Consider the following 20895-nt stretch of genomic DNA (forward strand, 5'->3'; position numbering starts at 1 on the left):
CGGAATTAAGTTTTTACCGATGATAAACGTTTTATCATTCCGGAAGCTACGTAGTGTCATTTCTTTGTGTCATTAACAATCTCCCACTTGAACTTGTGTGCCTTTAAAAGCTAGACATAGATTTAAAATAACTCAACTTGATCATTTCAAACTAATTGAACTATTCAACGACCTTTTAACATCTCGATACATGGAATGATTTCAAAATTATATACTCAACTTATTTCTTAAAGCGTTATTTTCCAAATATTTTTTTCTCTGATTTTGCATTGAAAGATTTGCTTACACAGTTACTAACAAGATTGCCATGTACAGGATAAATCTAAATTTACATGATAAATTCGTTATTTTTGGAAGACATAATTCACAGATAATTAATTATACCGTTGTACGGAAGACGCTGGATCTTGAAGAACATTTTGATTGCTTTAATATATTTATCCTTTTAGGATGGATCGTAGAGCATCTAAAAATATATCCGCGTGATACTCCGTAAACGTAAGTGCTGGCCTCAGCCTAATCGACACCGAGCCGCATCCCCCGGCTTGAATACCTGAAATAAAGTGTGCGGAAATTAATAAGCTAATTTGAATAACGAGACCTGATACTTTTTATGAGTGTATATAAAAATCGTGGAATATTCTCACCTCTGGAATGCAGTTTCTTAACAATTTCGTCTCGCAGTTTTGTAGAGGAGCAAGAAAAAGCTATAAATGTACCGCGGCCTCGCGTCGCACTGATTTGATCAGAGAATTCATTTTCTATGGACATCAAATGCTTCAATGTGTAATCTCCGACTCGGGACACATTCTCCAAGAGATTATCTCTCTTAATTACGTCTAGGACTACTTCAAGAAGTACAAGTTTTCCAGGATCTCCCATCCACGTGTTGAAAACTTGATACGCCTGCTTAGGCCTGTGAGTAACGAATATTTTCATATATGGTTTTGCTCACACGCAATAAATTTCGCATCAATGAACTCACTTCAGCTCTGGGAGATGGTAGTAACCGCCCATTTGCATTTTTTTGCTAAAAGTTACAACCTCCGGAGATGAGTCCAGGCTGAAGTGTTCATGGCACCACATCTTTCCTGTAGGACCACCTCCGGTCTGAACCTCGTCAATCAGTAAAGCAATTCCATGCTGTGATCGGAGACAAAAGTTTATGGAATCTGTCAGTTTTCACAGATATTCGAAGAATGACAAAGAACAGAAATGAAATGCTGTCATAAAGTTAGTACCTTCTTAGCTATTCGTTGGAGCTGCTGAAAGAATTCTGGGGATGCGTGATTATCGCCTCCTTCCGACTGTATCGGCTCTATTATAATACCAGCAACTGGGATTTTCTTCTGTGCATCATACTTTGCAATCAAATCCTCAACCTGTCGAAAATTTGTTCAATTTTTAAGGAAAGGTGTATGGAAAATCGTCACCCTTTTCAAGACTGTTTCCTGTCCTCCTAATATTCTTACCTCAGCCAAGCAGCGCTGATCTTCCTGCTGATTTTCTCGGGTGTTTTGTTCGAGGGGATACTTGTATTCTGGAAATGAAGCAATAGGCCAGTCAAAGGCCGGTACATCAATCTTATGAATGTATTTGCTGTGCGTCGTTGACAGAGACCCCAAAGTTCTTCCATGAAATGCCCCTAAAATCATTTTCAAGGATTTAGTTAACGATAAACGATGTTCAGATCTTGCTTTGATTTCCTGCGTAGAAGAACAAATAGTACATCGCAGACCTTTAAATGACAAAATGGAATAGCGAGGTGACCCTGGGGACTGGTTAATCATACAAGATTCCATTTCTTCTTTGGTGAATGGTGCTCCGTGCCTTTTCTTAGCTGCGTACCAAAGGAATATATTTTTGAAGGCGTTTTCATTGGAACATGATCCACACATCATGGTCGTAATTTGAGTCAACCCTGGCGGAGCGACCTGAAGATGAAAAAATCCCAAATAAGAACCATCATTTTTAACAGATATTATATCCATCAATGAACCACTAGGGTGTCCCTTATTTAGGGTGTTAACGAAATTTTGCCGCCCCATCCCCTAAATCAACTTCAAATAATTCGAAAACAATTACCTAATTTTTTTACTAAAACCTCACAGTTACAAATTTTTTATAACATTCCTACTTTTACAATAAAATATATACTGAGAAAAAAAGTTTGTCCCATGTTATTTCCATAAGAAACTTCAACCACAAAGCGGACTATCTTAGAGTACAGGTAAAAATCTGAAAAAATTAGATAATTGTCTTATCTCATTATTTAAAGTTGATTTGGGGGATGGGGCGGTAAAAATTCGTCAACACCCTAAATAAGGGACAGCCTAATGAACTACTTACCCCCTTCTTAAGCAGCACATCCCTCAATTTGTTTGGCCAGTCCTTTCCAGGAAAAACACCGAGTGCTGGCCTGTTCGCTAGGATTATCTGAAAGTGATATCCAATAAGCATGCCACTTGGTAAGAAAGAAGATCTAATCACCTTGTTACTTTGATTACTCACAATCAGTTGACCATACGATTTATGCGGATCATTTTATACCACGAATCTATAAGCTATGTTTGAAAACAATTCTTTGTTGACTGATCGCTTACCTGATTTGCAGGATCAGCCAGTGCCCCTAACATGGCTGGATGATTATAGCCGAGAGGCATCGATGAAATCTGCATGTATATATCAAGCAGCGTGTTACCGTCTACGTCCACTAAGTAATTCCCAATGGATTTCGCATAATCGGCAAAGAGCTGCACTGAGCCTGTTTGCTAAAATAACAAACGCTGATTATCGACGTGCATAAGATCTGCGTACCTTCGTATATCCGTCTCTGCCGAAAATGTTCATGTGATAAATCATAAGATGTCCCGACCGAAATCAACATGTAATTCATTACATGATTTATCTTGTAAATTGGAGGAAAATACATAAAAAATCACGTAATAAATTATAAAAGCGCGATTAGCATTTTTGTTTATATTTTTCTCGAATTTACAAGATAAATAATATAATAAATTACACGTTGATTTCGGTCATAACATTAAATGATTTAAGACATGGTCATTTTCATTAGGGGTGAATTATAGACTCAGATTAGATTATGATATGAAAATTTTTGTAACAATTTATCTGCTCGTCAAATCATTTTTTTTTTTTTTTTGTACCCAATCGAAAGCAGGAAAAATTACCTGGACATCACTGAGTTCCTGTAATAAACGAGTTGATGTAGGTCCAGGAATTTCTGTGAGAACTGAAGGTTTATTTGGTTCGCCGGGCAGGGGGCCGCTAGTCAGGCATCTTTCGGGCGTAGTTCCAAATCCTAAGGAAAATTTATTTGAAAACAGATAAACGTAGGTTGATGGCTGAAATATTTTGGTCGTGCCGAAATTAGTGTCTTCTATCGCTCTAAGTGAGATTCAAAAATATTGCGCTCGGTCAACTTAGGTGTCTAGGTTGTCGATTTTACAAGGTAGGTATATTTAGAATGTCGAGTTTTGAATTGTCATTCCCGGGATGTATGTACCTGGAGCACGATATACAGTCTAGAGCTCTGGTCCCTTCACACCTATCTATAATCTGATTTGATAAGGCTTGTTTTCCGTATCTAGATTAATCAATCGAGCGATGAATTTGTTTGGAAGATACTGCGGGCCGGGTCATTTAGACGTACACCACAGGTTGAACGTATAGGTAGTGACGAAAAATTTGAAATGTAAATATTGTTAAGCGACTAAGGATGCATTTTAATATTCTCTATACATCATCTATGCACACTCTGTACCACGCATTGTGAGTTTGCATTGACGAGCGTTCATCGCGTCTAGTTAGAGCCAATTGTTCGACTAATCGCGAGCATGAGTCCCAGTTGAAGAACTACTAAACTCGCACATTATATGTATACAGTATGTATAATGTATGTCGTATGTGTGAAAAAATAGCACGCGATAAAATAAGATAGAATTGATTGAATGATTGACTTCAATATCACATCTAATGATAAATGTTACATCGAATTTTCAAATCGGCACAGATATGCGGAAATTTTTACATCCGGAAATACTTGACAATAATTTGAACTGCATTCACTCAAATAACACATCAGTAACGCGTTTTTTGTACCAGAAGAATACGCAGCGTCATTTATTAAACCTGAATATTCGAGTAACATTTATGCAGCTATGAGACAGTTTTGTGTCTAGCGGAATGTGTGCGGGGTAAAATTTCAACGAGTAAGGTTGGGTATACGTAATATATTTTATTTAAAAATAACTCTTCCATTCAGTGTTACGTTAAACCATATCAGAAACGGGTGGAAACCGTAGGTTTTGCCAAGCATAAAACCCTCTGATTTTTAACTGGCCTAAAAAAAAAAGCGACAGAATGTTTTTTCTAATTATCTGTAATAACCATTCTGGATTGCAGTTTACGCAAATGCAGTAAGACAGTGGAACACGTAGAGTAACATGAATAGTCTTAAAAGTGTGAAAAATTGACGTAGATACGTGATTTATTTTTCATCAATTTGTGTACAGTTTTACTCTCTTAATTTCTTATTTTTACTTAACGTAGATTTATGTACCTTTTTTCTTCTTTATTTATACTTAAAAATTGCCTATACCTGCACTCGCAATCCGCCGCCCGAAAGATCGATCCCGAAGAAGAGACGGAAACCGCTTGAACAGCATCCTGATGGGCTTTGGGCGATGATGAGGGACTATCACCACCGGAATGAATGAAACTCAACTCCTCGTTATCAACCAGATATTCGCACCTAACTTACAGCGGCTGCACTTCTCGAACTACTGACTGGCTGCCCAAGGCTCAGGGCAACTTCTACTGCGGTTCTCCGTGTTGAGGGGACACAAATACGATGCGCCTGCACCTTTCGACACAGCCTTCACAGCGTCTGCGTGATGTGCGCGGCTGCATCTCACATTCATGTACGCATACCTATCGCTACGAATAGTACAAAGGCAAAGAAAGAAATAATTTAGGTGAAATCGAGATGTATTATACATATCCGAATCCGATCCCATTGTTTTCTAAATTAATTTTTTAAACTATAGTACCACGAGTTAAAAAACAAAAAATAAACAAACAAAGAAAATGATTTTCGAATAAACTGTAGATGGTACACCTGTGTGTTATTTATTATACTCTTTCAGAAGCGATAAGATATTACGTTGAAGAATTTGAAAACTTTATCTCCGATTTATGCTCGCACACTATTTATTATACCGTTCAGCTGTGCCCTTGGTATAATTATTACGACGACGTTCGGAATTCTTCACAATCGGAATAATTACAGATGCCCACAGACGTGTGTTGTAACACAATTTGCACAACGGCTAATCCTCGCATATGCATGTATTGTATATGCGCGTAGTGTTCTAATCGCAAACAAGATAATGATACGAGCTAAACATTGAACGGATCGCAATATCAGCTGTAGATTCCAGTCGATTAGTACGAAATCAATGAGTTACATTCATGAGATGAAACATTTTTAGCGGGGGTCACTACAGAACGTTTTGAAACGCTGTGTTATGAACGCAATACCCGTATCATCGGTCTTTCCTTTGTGTCTGAACACAAAAACTTATTTAATATGTGAAATAAAAACAGGAAATTGATATTTCTCTCTATCTTTCTTTGTCTCATTCTCTCAGCCTCCTTGTCTTCGAATATAAGCTATTCAAAGAACCATTTTCTGAGAAGATAAAATTCAAATGTTTCACTTCCGCGCGCTTGATTGCCGTACGCGTGTTGTTTTTTTTTCGATATGGAACTGCGCAATAATCTTTCACGTGATATAGCGCTTGTTTTGAGGCGACGGTTCTGTTCTACAGATAGAAAAAGTCTAAAACCGCGCAATTGCCGTGCCAGGGATGCATCGGTGTAAGCTACATGCATGTATGTATGTATTTTTCGAATGTTTAAAATTTAAAATTGATTTCCGGGGGTAAGAACCCTAATCGATAATTCGGACATCCTAGATTATCTGTCATCCGTAAGTACTCTTAAATATTGTATAGACAGTAGCCCCATCACCCTTTCGAGTGGCCATTCCGTGAACAGTTTTACGACATGAAGGTGGTCGAATATTCGGTTCAATTCCGTTTATTCACGTTCCAATCCTCCATTTCGAAATTGGCTAACCGTTAATTTTGGAATACAATTAATTCGATTGACGGACAGTTTGTGATCGCATGTAAAAAACACGTAAGAAACATTTTAATAAATTTTGTTGTATGTAACAAAAAAAGATATAACGCATATGTAGTTTTTAAAATAATATTGAGTCTTGAATCATCAACGGTCCCGAATTTCCGTTAGCAGCAAAGCCAGTTTGGAATCGGCTTCGACGGATCTGAGTCTCCGCTCGAGGCCCTCGAGGTCGACACGTTCGATCCAGGTTGGTGGGTCTGCGTCTCGAGGTGGAAGGGGGGCGAGGAGTCTTTCCGCAGCGGCACAAATTCCGCACCAAGTCCTGAAGTCAACCGGAACTTGGACGACACCTACGGTGCTTACAAATTTTAATGATTGATCCTCGCTGAATGATCGCCCCATCACCTCTTCCAGCCCGACTTGGATTTTGTCCGGTAGCATGTGTCTCGTTCCGGTCGAATCTTCTTCGAAGTATCTGTTGAAGGCTCGCCTGAAGATTAGCTTTCTTCCAGGTGTTACGAAAACATGTCTGCCAAGGTAATCCAACGGTGACATTTCTGAAGTATAACGTAGTACTTGATCAATGAGAAAAACTGTGTTTAGCGGACATATTGTAGGAGAAGAAGCTTCGAGAAGAAATTTATTAATGTACCGGCAAATGTTCTACTGTCTAGAGGAAGTTCAAATCGGGAACTTTGTCGAGAAAATACCCTCGGCACATTCAGTGACGATGCGCTGGGTCCTGTTTCTTCTTTCACTTCGGTTCCGTTTCGGGCTTGTGATGCTTTTACTCTCAATGCCTCTTCCAGCGCGATTCTTCGCTGTAAAATATTTTTCACCAATGTGATTCACTTAATTATACCGTGCAATGTGCACTTGTGGGCTAATCCCGTTACCTTAGTGGAAAATTCGCCTTCCACTGTGTCGCGGTCTAATTGCCGTCCCAAATGTTTCAGGATATCAGCATCGATGAAACTCTCCGGAAAAATGCGATACGGTGGCGATGCGATCGGCTCTTTACTCGAAGGTGATAAAACCGTCCCGTCAGCGACGGGTGGTCTGGCTCTGGAAAGAATAAGTTTAATTCAACGCTTTTAAATACATCCGCTGTAAGTTTACCCTGGTGAGAATTTCTACTTTTACAAAAATTCGACAATTTCGTATTATTTCGTTCAAAATTGTAAATATGCAAAATTTTTTTATAAAATATTTTTAATTTTCGTTAAAATTTGTAGTAACCTGTAGATTTATTACTGAAAAAATACGAATTTTCATAAAAATCTACAAGTTTTTATGAGAAACTATGCATATTTACAATTTTGTGTGAAGACAATTTCTCTAAAAATTTGTAGAAATCATTTTCACCGGAGGAGCACTCATCGTTTACACTAAACTTTGCAGTAAGTAACTAACGAGCTGTCTCCGAGGCCAATCTCAACCTGCGAGACCTGAGTTTCGAGGGGCTCAGGAGGATCTCTGACTTCGTTTTGTTGGCCGTAGGTTGATCCGCGTCGGCATTTCCGCTTACGCAAACGTTTTCCGCGCCTCCGCATAGATGGCCCGTCACTTTCGCTGTCCGAACCTTCGCCGGCAGTATTTTTTGGCGTACTCTGTCGGGAACAATCGGCTCGATTACAAATAACTTGTGCATAAAACCTGTGAATAAGGTTCACAGATTGCAATTGCTTATGAATTAATCTTTTTGCAGAACGCTCCAGCATGCAACTGACGTTGTATAATCAAGCGCTGATCAGCGGCCAGGGGATTGATTTAACAAAATAATACTCGAGGCTGAGATAAGCGAGGACGTTATCTCGCGGCAGACCGCGTACCGCGTTGCTGACATTGACCGTCGGCGGCGGCGCCGCTGGGACCGAAGTCGATGGGTTCAGTGGCAACAACAACGACGGCCTTGGAACGAAGACCTCGGTTCTCCGTGGACTCGGCAACGGCTCTAGACTCAGCGCGTGCCAACTCAGGGTCTCTATATCCTGGAGAAGTATGAAAAGAGGCTTTGATTGACAAATTCTCTTAATGTCTTGGAGTGAGAATTCACTCCAATGGAGTGAAAGATCACTAAGCGAGAGTGTGAAGTGAAAATTGCGCAACTACTAATCGAGTGAACATTCACTCCCATTGAGTCAAATTTAGAACGATTTTATTCACTCTAAGCGTTTGGAGTAGAAAAGTTCAGTGTTAAAGAGTAAACATATTCACGCTAAGATGCGAGTTGCGCAGTTTTCACTCCAAGGAAATTTATAGAGAAAGAAACCAAAATACGGTACTAATGTAAGATCCTTCTCTCTGATGATGTAGATACAAAGCTAAGGTCTGAGGGTGTAAATGACCACAGACACCGACCTGCTCCTGAGAGTTTGCCCTAAGGTCGAGGACGAGGGTGGTACGCTCGCGAGGATAAACCGTGGGAGGATCAGGCGAGGTAACGTAGAGCGCTGGACCGCTGGCGAGAGTCGGTGCCGGGGTCAACGGCCGGGAATCGGTCTCGGCGTAGTGCCGGAAGAGTTCTTCGGGGACGGTCGTCGCATCGGGTGCCGCAGGATCGGTGATACCGCGCGACGTGCGGCGGTTTCCGCTTTGTGATCGACCTCCGGCCAGTAGAGTAGCTCGGATGAGTTCCATCTCGGCGGGGAGGAGCAATGCCTTGCCCTCTGTCGCCTGGAGAATGAATGATGGTATGTATTTCCATTGTTTGTTTTGTTTCTTCTTAATTGATGAGCGATGTATTTGTATACATAATTGAGGTATGCGATATTACCCAGCAATCCTTTGCACGGCGCACGACATCCTTGGCCTCCCCGTCCGCAGGATGATTGCACAACACGGAACATCCGTAGGGATACGGATTGAACAGACCCGAGAACGGTCGAAGAACGAACGGGGCCGGTTTCGTGTATCCAGAGAGATCAACTTGCTGAGAACCAAGTACGTATGTGCAAATACGGAAGAAGGTACAAGGTTTCCAAGAAAATCAAAATGCAGACTACAAACCTTTCAGATTGAAAATGCATTTTTTTTAACCTTTAGTGTTAGTCCTAATTACGCGAATAAAATTTAGTTATGAATCTATTCCGATATTTCAAACAGCAAAAGAAGTCGCAATTTCTTATATATTGAAATTTAGATGTTGAATTCGTTTAGACAATTCTTAAACAATGATTTGGAAGTCGTTTCCGCACGAACCAACAATATTTTCTCCCACAAGATGTACGTTAGATACGCTGTGGGTAACATTCGAATCAATAAAGTGTGAGTAGGTAGGTATATACCTGTCTCGTTCGACCCCAATTGAAAATCAGATTTATCGTTTCATATTCACACTCTAATCGTACCCAAATAAATTTTTTTGATGTCTATCTAAACCTCGCTCAGGGAAACGGAGATTGTTTGATCCCTTACTCGCATTCTACAAGGATGATCAACCGTCGATAATCCGAATGAATAAATACGAGGTACATTTAATTTGTCACATTATGGCGACTACTCAAATGATGAACGGTCAGTATAAAGAATAGTTAGAATCCAGCAAGTCGATTATGCAAGTATTTGAATGAAAAAATATGCGAACCTTTTTCCTCGGCCGAGAGACAGGCCGAATTCGCGCAGCAACAAGGCCTGTGGAGCTCGAGACACGCGGCATTTTTGCATAGCTATTAAGTATCAACTCCACGTAACCTTGCGTATGTATGGATGCACGCTTCAATCTAAACTAAAAGCACACCGCAAGCTCTTTGGCTGACACGTCTTATTTCGGCTTACCGACAATCTTAACACCAGCCCCCAATCGCCATAACTTTGAATGAAATGCATTTATACGCAAGACGTTGCCACGGGAGCGATGGTTCGATCGAAGAAAATCACGTTGCGCTGCTTTACGTGCGTACAATACCTGTGTAGGTGGGCACATATATTTACTACGCCCACATTCTTCGTACTCGTATAAGCTGTGTAAAGCTGCAGATTTTTAGCAATTTCATTGTACAATACGATATTTTCTTGAGTTTTAGCGAAAGCAGTTTTTTGCTATAACATATAAATAAACGGTAGGAAAGTTCAGTCCCATAATTACATTCGCATTATTTACCTTGATTACATTCGGAATTAGAAAATGCTAGAAATACGTGAATTCGCATTGAAGATATAATATCCAGCTTTCGTGTGAATTGGGAGCGAATAATTTTCTCTTGCACAGTTTTTATCTCCGATTATATTTAACGGTTGTTGAACTCATACAATTCAATATATGACTACTATATGGAAAAGTAATTTTTTCTTTTAATTTGCACATTAACCAGGGTCGTGAAGTAGAAATTAGGGCCAAGAAGTTTTAGCCGTATGACCTGGGTACTTCTTCTTGTATTTCAGACCGGTTACAAGAGTAGAGCTCTTGGGAAAAGCGGACTTTCCTCCAAACATGGTATCCGTTTCTGGAAATCAGTAAATCATCGTTCAGTTTGTGGAATTCACCCATAAAATTGCAATGGTTACAAGATAGTTACGGTGTTAAACAAACACCAATAGGCGTATAATAAATATGCAACATAGGAGTAAATACGAAACTGGCGATCAATATCTGCACGTTCCGAAGATTTCCCGCATCAATTATTGTTGAAATTTTACTAACCAGGAACAAACCGATGATACTCGTACTGAATATGCAGATTCTCTGGTAAATTTTGATCCCGCATAGCGTCCAATGGTACCGTGGCGTTTATGGGGGTTAGATAAAACTTGCGTAGGTCGGCTAGAAGAAAAAAAAAAAAATTCAAATAAACATTAGATTCGTTTCATTTCCTTCACTTTACGACTAAATTAGGAAAATCGATTATTTATTTACCAATAGTCTCCACGGTGTGTAACAGAGAATTCGGAATCGCATGATCGAATTCTTTACCGCACGCTGTGAACAATTTAAAACGTGTGATTGGTTCGTCCAGACGCGTTTCATTTACAGATTCCACACCTTCGACGCGGCAGACGTCGTCCAAACGTTTCATGACGTCATTAGCCGGTGAATAAGATTTTTGCGACCGCAAGTAGCTGAAAAAATGTTAAAAATTCACTGAATTACATTATTATCGTCAGCTTACTTCTCGAGTTTCCAAGAAACTTAATAAATTCAATAATTTCCAGGAGATATTGTCATTATTATTAGAAAAGAAAATAAAAACGAACGAGTGGAGTGAGTGTAATTGGCATAAAGTCATCGACGTAAGCAAACGCGTTTCAGGGGTTGGTATGTAATAAGAATATATTTTTTTCAATACCAGAGTAATCCTCGGATAAAGAAAAATCTGTGAGATAGATTTAGAAAAAAAAAAAATGAAAAAAACCAACCCGACGTGAATAATTGCAATAAAATTTTTAAGTTCGTTAATCGAAACGAGGTTGAAATTTCTTTCATTGTATAAAGAAAAAAAAAAAAACAAAAACAAAAAAACCAACCCTCGTGACGTCAGGGAGGTAGAAAGCGCGGGAAATGATTCTCATTGATAACGGTGAGCTTTTCGATCAATATACAATAATCTTCCCCAAGTATCTGCGAGTATCTCGTTCCGCGCGAGACCCCGCGAAGAAGCGGCCAGAGCCGGCGCGGTGGCGGTAAATTTTTTTTTCGTCCGTAAGGGGTGGGAGTGCCGAGATCGATGATTCGGGGGTGGCCATGCGGTGGCGCCCTCATCGCAATTCGAGCCGAACTTCGGCTCGTGCGATCTGTCAAATTTGGTCGTCGTAGTGGGGGAGGGGGGAGTAGAATCGACATGGCCGCAGTCGGTTCTCGGCTTCATGAGGTGAACGGCGTACCAGAGTTGGAATACGAGTGGATATAATCGCTGGATCGTCACGGGTGTCACACGGTCAGCTGATTAGTGGAATTAGAAAGGGCCCGTTACGCTTACCCTCTAGTGGCGAGTGACTCTCGTTCAGCCTTCAGGGTCGCAAGGTTAATGGTTTTTCGGAATCTGGTTTCTTTATCAATTTTTTTCCTCTTGCCAAATTTTTTCACAGATGCGTAATCACGTCTCGTGTCCGCAGTGGTGCCAGCCTGAAATGTTGAAACGACAACTGTAAAAACCCGTTACACTTTTACACATAAGTAATACGCTCGGTGCGGTGGTCGGTGGAAATCGCCGGAGTTGTTCGTGGTTCGACGTGTGTGAGGAGACAAAAAACAAGGATAAAGCCATTCGGACGCATGATTGGAGCGGGCGAATATGACGCGAGGCGACGCCGGGCGTCCCGTAACCATAAAGAGTGAACTAACCGTCAATCCGCTTCTCAGCAGTGCCGAATATTTGGAAGAACTCGCTTGCCAAGCATGCCGTATGAGCGCCGCCATATTGTTAACCGAAGTAGCGTTCGAAGATTGGAAAACGACAAGCAGCGGCAGCAGCGGCAGCGGCAGCAGCACGAGTTGTGAATCGACGAATCGACTTCGTCCAGTCCGGCCGAGGTTCGGTTTTAAGGTGTAAGGGGGCGCAGGCGGCTGCGCTTGTTGTTGCCCTGATCCGCCATTTTACAGTCGCCATTGAAAGGTGAAAACCCTCCTAAATGTTCTCGAATAACATCGATTTCGAACTGGAATACCGGGGTTAATTAGTGCGTGTAGTGTTGGTTAGTGATTAAGTGTAAAATGGAGCAGCCATGACGCATCCATTGCATCAAACGAACGGCGCGAGCTTAGAGGATTGCCACACGAACTTCTTCGCTCTGGTGAGTAGTGCACAGCGGTGCAGGCTAAAACACTCGGGCTACCTACTACCTACTACTCTAGGACATCTCACGTCTCAGGCGATTACATCTCCTCCTTATTCCGACGCATTTCCCTGATCCCGGTTCACCTTCGCAGGTCCCGTTCTACGATTAATCCCTATTTTCCCCGCTGCCCCGCCTAACGCGTGAAAACTTAATCCATTCGTAATAAGCACGCAGAGGTGCCCAAGTCGGATGACGGGACGTCCCTTTCTCCCGTACTTAATGTTTGTATATCGTTTTCTTAACGCTCTCGTTGTCTCTCCTCGCCTCTTCGCCTCGGCTATGCCTGCGACGTATGAATACTTGTCTGTCTCCATGTATGCGTGTCCCTACGTTCGCGTGCGTGCGTGCGTGAGCGAGTGAGTGCGTCTTGCTAGCTGCTGGCCGCCTCGTTCGCCTCCGTTTATCAATTTGAAGTTTGTTGTCTGTCCCAATGTCATGCTTGATTCGCGTCACACTCGGGATTGGGGAAGGTTGCAAGGACACCCGACCGACCGCCTGCGGAGAGCGACAAAACTCTCGTCGTTAAAACGGGAGCGAATCGCGCGTCATAAGTGTTCACCGTAATATTCCTAGTTTCTCTCAACCAGGTCGCGTGTCTCCTCAACTACAAATCGCGACACCCGTCGTCCCTTCTCTCCACTTCTATCGTATCGTATCTTCGACTTCCTCCGATCCTCTTTTTTTTCCGTTGTCTCTTCTCGCGCCTAATCATCGTCATCGTTACTACGATCATCGCGATCATCGTCGTCATTACTACCGACTATTATTATCATCGTCATCGCGATGATGTATCGCTTATCGGTATTATTTAGCGACTCGCGTATAATAGATAACGTATGGCAAGCAACAGCAACAGCAGTGGTAGTAGTGGTGGCCAAGAAGACGAGGAGGAGGATCTTCCTTCTCGCGGTAGTCGAAGCAGCTCTCTCTCTCCCCCCCTTCTCTCTTTCTCTCTCGCGCGCGCAACATTCCTTTCCCCAGCAATGCGAGGGAGGAGGTGCGAATCACCGTTCGCCTTACGGAAATTGTGTCACGCCGGTTGTGGTCCTTTGGCAACGAGCGCAAGGGGGTCGACGGTGGTGCGGGGGAGGGGGTTAGTCGAAGGGATATCGCACAGTTGTTGAAAGAAGAAATTTCCGTGCGGATACGCAAACGCGGGTCATTGATACGTCCATTAACCGGACAACAAGGCTTGAACTGCAGGTTGTCGATTGGTGTATATATATATATATATATATATATATGTATACATATCTTTGAGAAGGATTTGCTTAGTTTAATTCCAATGTTTTGAGATTAGCGTAGATAGACGTGTTGTACGTAAGAAAAGAAGCTTCTCGGATATACACGTACCTAGTTACGTGTGTCTGTGCATGCATGTATATACCTATGTTGAGAGACGCATAAACGAGATAGATATACGTATGTAAATATAATATTGTTGGTACAATGTGTATAACGTATAACGTATAACGTATAACGTAACCGTGAGCCGGACGGACGGACCGACGGACCGAAGTGTGCTGCCGCCCTATGGCCGCCGAGAAAAGCATGCCGCTCTGTTGCCACATACCGCTATGTTGCGCTTTATACTTACTTGACGCTGCCTGCCGTTCACGCTGCTCCTGACTTCTACTATTATACACGCGCGCGACCCAACTTCGCTCTCTCACTACTACCGTTCAATTACTAGACTACACTACTACTACTACTAATACTACTACTACTACTACTACTACTGATATTGCTGCTGCTGCTGCTGCTGCTAGTATTACTACACTATTGATACTAGTGTAACGCTGTTACTACCGATACTCTATTACACTGGTTACTCCAACACTTACTATGGAATTGCGTGCTATTATGAATGCAACTATTTACACGAGAAAGTATCTGTCTATATACATCTATGTGTGTATAATACCTAGATATTAGATAACTACGAACAAACCGTTGGTTAAATCACTTGGTTGTGGTGGTAAGATTATTATGTACTCTGAAACTTATGCTCCTAGGAGCAGCGGCCTCCTCCTTCTTCTTCTACTCCTCCTCCTCTTCCTCCTCCTCCTCTTTGGTTGGCCAGTTCAGACTATGGCCTAGGTGAAAGCCTTGCACTAAAGACGCGAGCACAGAGGCACGTTCTACAAAACGACTCGCCATGATATACATATACAATATTTACGGCAAGATACAGAAAGTTGAAATAGAGAGATGGAGAGAGCTGGATAGATGGGTACATAGATAGATAGATAGATAGATAGATGGAAAGATAGATACGGGGTGTATAAACATACACATATGTATACGTGCTTGGGTGTTTCATCAGCAGCAGTTAGAAGAAACCTGCTAAATGCACGTATAATGCACAATGGTTATAGGCGTAGGAATATGTCCGTCGCCGGCCGTCGTTCGTTTGTGCCCTTGCCTTATATTGTTATCCTTTAGCGGTTGACTGGCCTGCTGTTGCTGCTGCTGCTGCTGCCTTCACCCCTACTAATCGCTAAACCCGCCTTTGCCCTTCCTCGAGACCCCTGCCGAGTTCTGGGTGGCTCGTCTCTTTCTCTCTCTCTCTCTCTCTCGCTCGCTTTCTTGGCTTTTGCCAGATTCCTAATGCCTGATATTGTATCTCGACTCGTTAGTTTTAATATTTTTACCTTTAACGTATCTTCTCAATTTCTTTTTTATTTCATCCTCTCTAATCTGATGTTATTCTTGTCACATGACACACCATTCTCTCGGTTTCTCTCTCATCTCTATCTCTCTTCAGCGAATATTCAGAAATTTTGGTCGCAAAGCCCGTGCTGAAGATATATCGCTTTCATTTAGGTTTATTCCCGTTGATTGTATATATATATATATATATATATCATCGGTGATCTTGGTGGTGTTTGTTGTTGTTTTATTTATTTATTTTTTTTTCTTCCTCTTACATATCCACTTACTCCGGTAATTTTATACAATTTTGTTCTTAACCATTTTCTTTTCGGATGTTCGATTCCGCACCGTGTATACCTACTATAACGTAGTAATGTACCACCTATACGCATTCCGGTTCTTGACCTTTGCTAGTAGAGATTATCTCCGTCACCTCGGTCGGTATTTAATACTCTATGCGGAGATAACAGAACGCGGAGACAGAAAGAACAGGGCTGCTACGGAGAGGATCGATGAAACACTTCACCGCGGGTGCTGCTGCTGCTGCTGCTGCTGCTGTTGTTGTCCCCATCCTGGACTATGTCGATACCGATTTTTCTCGGCCGTCCTCCTCTCCCCTCCCCGCTGAATATAAACAAACAAGCGAATGAATGATACCCCGTGCGTTTCCCACCTTCGTCAACGACGGAGACTCTCCCCATACGGTGAAAATGAGATATAATAAAAAGACGTGGACGAAGTAATTGAAAATAGGCGAGAAATACGTTTGTTTCAAGTGACGAATTATTTTCTCCCCCCCCCCCCCCCCCCCTTTTTTTTTTTCTTTGCTTCATATCACGTTTTTTTGTACATGCAGAGTAATATGGAGAAGGAAGAGAAGAGGTGGGTCGATTAACAGTTAGAACTACCAGACCAGTAAAAATGACTGGTTTTACAATTTCATTTTAAAATTCGTACTTCTCATCTTACATTCTACCAAGGTAATTCTAGTCTCTATATGCTGGTTAAATAAACAACGCAAATATGTTTTACCCTATTACAAGTCAAATAATTATAATTATAATATTATATGTGAAAACGATTTGTCGTGGTCGATGATCCATATTTTTCCAAAACTTCAAACAACACAAAAACAATATATACGAAACATATTTGCGTTGTTTATTTATCCACAGCAGAGAGAGATTTTTCTCCACTTCTCTTTTCTCCGATCTTCATCTTCTTCGCGCGATACGAATAGTGTTTACATTCTAAGTGAGAGGTCGATAAGGTATTTAATATGTTGCTTGGTTGGTTGGTATGTAGGTATTTATTTAAAAGTATGCTTTGTTTATCGCAACCCTTCATCACCATCGAGAAGAGCCCCTCCGTCTCTTCATTCTCTTTCTATTCACTTCTCCGGCAGTGTTCACTCTGCAAACACCCTTCTTATTCTTGGTTGGTGAATATTTCTAGATGTACGGTAAATTCGGATGCAGGGTAAATGGTGAGAGGGAAGGAACGAATGACGAGCGAAACTAAAAAGCTAGTCGTTATTTTTTATCTTCAAAATTCTTTAACGATACTTACCTGGATCACTAAACATGCGGATTTATCCGTATGAAATAACAATAATTGACGAAGATAAAAAGCAAAGATTTATGTGCTGAGGAAAAATCTTTATTTCGCCATTTTGTAATTGCCTCGAATATCCGTGAATCGTTATAAAACAAAATACGCTGATATTTCGATAAACTTACTTCCTTGAATATCATTGTTGAGTTAAGAAAATAGTGATTTTTTTTTTTTCTTTACACAACTCGATGTTTATAGTTACACGGTAACGGTTACACTGACTTCAATCGTTTATTCGTCTCACGTTTATTAATTTATTATCGAGTAGCTAGTGAGGGCGGTCAGCTTCGAGACCGACAAATCATTGTCATCTTTTCTTACTTCTCTGGATGAATGAATGAGGATGAGGATGAGGATGAGGATGAGGATGAGGATGAGGATGAGGATGAGGATGAGGCCAGGAGGCGGCGGCGGTGGTCTGAAGTTGGTTCGTTCGGCCCGCTGCTCGGCCTTGCACGTCGCCTTGCCCGTATTGATCAGCTTGACAGACCCGCGTGCTGCGCCCGCTTACTACCTTATACATGCCTTATACCTATCCACCTATCTGTGCCCACCTTCACGCTGCCTACCTACCTACCTACCTACCTACTTCCATGCCTATACTGCATTATATATACCTACAACCGACGACGACGACGACGACGACGATTCGTTCAAAATCTACCAGGGTTTAGGGTTTGCAAGAGACGAGGCGGGAAAAAAAGAGGAGGGGGGGAGGGACGCGCACGGGGATGATGCGAGAAGGATATTCGTGTCGAGGAGGAAAGAAGAAGAAGAAGAAGAAGAAGAAGTGGAAGTGGTGGTGGTAGTAGTAAGAGAGAAATAAGCGTGTGGGCGATACCTGCATTGCGATATCCTGTTTCTTCGGGAAACACGTCATATTAAATTGTCAAGGGTAATAGATTTACCCATTTGATGAGGAGGGAGATTCTTTTTTGCTTGTCGAATCATCTGTATAGAGAGATTATGGGGATTGAGTTAGTGACGTTAGTACCGTAACGACGCGTGTTTTTGTTGTTGTTGTTGTTTGTTTTTTGTTTGTTTCTTTCTATATTTTTTTTTTTTTTTTTTTTTTAAGGAAAATCGGCTAATTTGGACCATTATCACGTTACGAAAATTTAGTAAAGCGTTATTAACGAAATGTGTTTGTATACTGATTCTGTAAAAACCAAATACTTGAATGTCATTTTCAAAATTAAATCCAATACTGATTTATTTTTTTCTCTCCTGATGCATCGCGCGCTATACGTTAACGTTACTAACTTCAGTCTCATTCGAAATGAATGAATGAACGAATGAGGTATATCTACTATATATATCTGTAAGAGAGAACCGTTTGACGACGACTAGTAGTTATATATATATATATATATATATATATATATATATATATATATATATATATATAGCAGCATCAGCAGCTGTAGCTGCGGCAGCATCAGTATCTGTATCAACGATATAGAAACGCGCTTGCGCGCTCCGACGTAACAGGTGCATTCCATTCCATTTCATTCCATTACATTCCATGGAATGATTAGTCTTGTTGCACTTCATTGTAATACGAGGCTGAAGTTAGTAACGTTGGTCTAACGAAAGGTTATTGGCTAAATCCTTTTTTGTTTTATTTTTATTTTTGAAATTTTTGTCATCAATTGGAATTGTATTAGTCAAGTTTCTAAAATATGATTAGGTATGGTTTACATACTTTGTTATTACGGTTCAACGCTTTTTACAGACAGTATCTTTATTGTTTAACAATAAAGATTTCTCCGATATGTGGTTTATTAAAATTAATGACGTTAACAAGTGTGAGAAATTTTTTTCGCCGTCGGGGTAGTTGTTGGTGTGTGTATTTCTTGCAATCTATATATATTATAATATACTTGTTATGTCCGCGACTCGTGTAATGTTATCTTATGTATATATATATATATATATATGTAACCTGCTGCTTCCATAATAATTTAACACGTAACTCAAATATTATCTGCGAAAGAATTAATTCGCCTGCTTGATTGATTATTATTATAATTATAATTATACTTACCTATCCGTGTACCAGTTGGAATTCATTCAAAGCAACGCGCATCCTTACTTCCTTTCTTTGCTGCTTGTTGTTGTTGTTGTTTTTGTTGTTTATTGTTTTACCCCTGCAGCTCAGCACACGTGGTTGAAAAGTTTATATCTTAGTTCGTGCAATAATGTCTTGTATATTATTATAAAGTATAAAATTATACGTCAAATGAAAATCAATCAACAATCGCCTTACCAATCCTGCAGCAGTCGTAAAAAATTATTCGCGGTTTTTTAACGATTTACTTGCCCTCATTCGTTTATGCAATGGCCTAACGTATGCAGTCATCCATCCATCCTTCCTCCTTCCTCCTTCCAATTTACACCTTTCTATTCTCTTTCAACCACCACGTGCAGCTCGCGTGGCTCCTCGTCTTCTTATCGCCGTTGTTCGAATTAATCGCGTTCCGTTTTGGCCAGCTGTTTGGTGTACAAAAAAAATTTTTTTTTTTTTTTTCTGTTCTTATCATTATTTACATCCGTTCGAATCTATTTTCCACAATCTTTTTACAAAAAGAAATAACTACCTATACCTACCTTCATATATATATACTTTGCTATAGTATAATATGTATAGTACATACATCCGTACCGCACCTACCGCTTTTTTTTTTATTTTTTTTTTTTTATTTATTTGTTTTTGTTTTTTTACCTACAGGCACTGCTATTCTTCTTCTCTGCGCGAGTGTGTGTATATTTATATATATATATATATATATGAAGGTATTCCGTTATACTCCATATATGTACGTACCTGTACCAACCTACCCAACCATTGCAGACGACTATACGTCTGTACCTCAATGAAATTCCCACGCCTCGATTGCTCGCTACACGTTCACTCGTCGTGAGACGATCATCTTATTAAATGTGTGCGGTGTGCGTGTGTATGGGAGGGGGGGGGATGCGATTTTAGAAATCCGGAGATCGTTTTTCACATGTATTTTTATTCAATTTCTTGGTTAAAAAACAAAAAAAAAAAAAAAAACACAATTCGACAAATTCAAAATATTTTTCACAAATTCAAAACGCACCGACACGTGGTGTCGAGTAGTCTTGCTGGGGAAACTATCCTTGAATTTTGCTTTTTACTTAAAAATTCCTGGAAACTATCCTCGAATTTTGCTTTTTACTTAATTTGCTTTTTACTTAAAAATTCCTGGAAACTATTCTCGAATTTTTATTTTCGTTCTGAAAATTACGGTTTTTAATGTCCCTTAAGTAACCTGAAAATTTCCCTGAAATGACGTTGTATTTATTACGTTCATTTTTTACCGAACACCATGCGACATATGATAAATCAATCAATTTCAAACCACGATCGTCTCTCAATCACCGACGACGAGTCCAACTACCAACAGAATTAATTACTTTCTCTACACCCGCCCATAGATTATATATATATATATATATATATAATATCGAAATTTTATTAACATTATTATATAATAACTTGTTATTTACCTACTACCATATATATAGTCAGTCTGACATATGAATCTGACAGTGATACAATTATATCAACAATGTCAGTGCAGTCTAACAATAAGTGTTAAATACGTAACTCAATCTTGATGAACGCTGATCGATCGATTAACTTCTCTCTCT

General features: G+C 40.5%; 4 protein-coding genes across 5 annotated transcripts in view; 1 reads left to right on the forward strand and 3 right to left on the reverse strand.

Annotated features, from left to right (window-relative positions):
- Nucleotides 1–324: 324 nt before the first annotated feature.
- LOC124410426 (4-aminobutyrate aminotransferase, mitochondrial) lies at nt 325–4810 on the reverse strand. Its single transcript, XM_046888779.1, has 10 exons — nt 4622–4810; nt 3192–3322; nt 2604–2771; nt 2350–2436; nt 1739–1934; nt 1473–1645; nt 1242–1382; nt 986–1143; nt 648–916; nt 325–553 (listed from the first exon to the last, which is right to left on the reverse strand). The coding sequence occupies exons 1-10, from the start codon at nt 4686–4688 to the stop codon at nt 438–440; spliced, it is 1506 nt and encodes a 501-aa protein (XP_046744735.1). The 5' UTR covers nt 4689–4810; the 3' UTR covers nt 325–437.
- Nucleotides 4811–6207: 1397 nt separating this feature from the next.
- On the reverse strand, nt 6208–9834 carry LOC124410425. Its single transcript, XM_046888778.1, has 8 exons — nt 9758–9834; nt 8948–9103; nt 8533–8847; nt 8004–8162; nt 7585–7781; nt 7068–7236; nt 6824–6992; nt 6208–6728 (listed from the first exon to the last, which is right to left on the reverse strand). The coding sequence occupies exons 1-8, from the start codon at nt 9827–9829 to the stop codon at nt 6316–6318; spliced, it is 1650 nt and encodes a 549-aa protein (XP_046744734.1). The 5' UTR covers nt 9830–9834; the 3' UTR covers nt 6208–6315.
- Nucleotides 9835–10466: 632 nt separating this feature from the next.
- On the reverse strand, nt 10467–12660 carry LOC124410428 (39S ribosomal protein L50, mitochondrial). The gene is made up of 5 exons (XM_046888785.1): nt 12452–12660; nt 12087–12232; nt 11027–11229; nt 10814–10933; nt 10467–10616 (listed from the first exon to the last, which is right to left on the reverse strand). Exons 1-5 carry the CDS (start codon nt 12524–12526, stop codon nt 10501–10503), a joined length of 660 nt encoding a protein of 219 aa, XP_046744741.1. The 5' UTR covers nt 12527–12660; the 3' UTR covers nt 10467–10500.
- Nucleotides 12661–12681: 21 nt separating this feature from the next.
- LOC124410424 (mediator of RNA polymerase II transcription subunit 13-like) overlaps nt 12682–20895 on the forward strand; it is a 28041-nt gene continuing 19827 nt past the window's right edge. The window contains exon 1 of one of the 2 annotated variants that reach the window (XM_046888776.1): nt 12682–12900. In XM_046888776.1, the coding sequence (XP_046744732.1) occupies nt 12832–12900 (69 nt within the window). In that variant the 5' untranslated portion in view covers nt 12682–12831. The remainder of the gene's footprint in view (nt 12901–20895) is intronic. The other variant, XM_046888777.1, reaches the window with a different exon arrangement.

The sequence above is a fragment of the Diprion similis genome, chromosome 9, assembly GCF_021155765.1.
Source record: "Diprion similis isolate iyDipSimi1 chromosome 9, iyDipSimi1.1, whole genome shotgun sequence".
Classification (NCBI taxonomy): Eukaryota; Metazoa; Arthropoda; class Insecta; order Hymenoptera; family Diprionidae; genus Diprion; species Diprion similis.

Excerpts from the sequence above, each read along its gene's own strand:
- LOC124410426 (XM_046888779.1), bottom strand. The coding sequence starts at position 4,688 with ATGCTGTTCAAGCGGTTTCCGTCTCTTCTTCGGGATCGATCTTTCGGG. Across the intron at positions 1,383-1,472 it reads ATCAGCGCTGCTTGGCTGAG|GTTGAGGATTTGATTGCAAA; the intron begins GTAAGAATATTA and ends AATTTTCGACAG. Across the intron at positions 554-647 it reads TAAGAAACTGCATTCCAGAG|GTATTCAAGCCGGGGGATGC; the intron begins GTGAGAATATTC and ends ACTTTATTTCAG.
- LOC124410425 (XM_046888778.1), bottom strand. The coding sequence starts at position 9,829 with ATGCCGCGTGTCTCGAGCTCCACAGGCCTTGTTGCTGCGCGAATTCGG. Across the intron at positions 8,848-8,947 it reads GCCGTGCAAAGGATTGCTGG|GCGACAGAGGGCAAGGCATT; the intron begins GTAATATCGCAT and ends TTCATTCTCCAG. Across the intron at positions 7,237-7,584 it reads ATTGGCCTCGGAGACAGCTC|AGCCAGACCACCCGTCGCTG; the intron begins GTTAGTTACTTA and ends TATTCTTTCCAG.
- LOC124410428 (XM_046888785.1), bottom strand. The coding sequence starts at position 12,526 with ATGGCGGCGCTCATACGGCATGCTTGGCAAGCGAGTTCTTCCAAATAT. Across the intron at positions 11,230-12,086 it reads GAGTCACTCGCCACTAGAGG|CTACTTGCGGTCGCAAAAAT; the intron begins GTAAGCGTAACG and ends ACATTTTTTCAG. Across the intron at positions 10,934-11,026 it reads ACACACCGTGGAGACTATTG|CCGACCTACGCAAGTTTTAT; the intron begins GTAAATAAATAA and ends TTTTTCTTCTAG.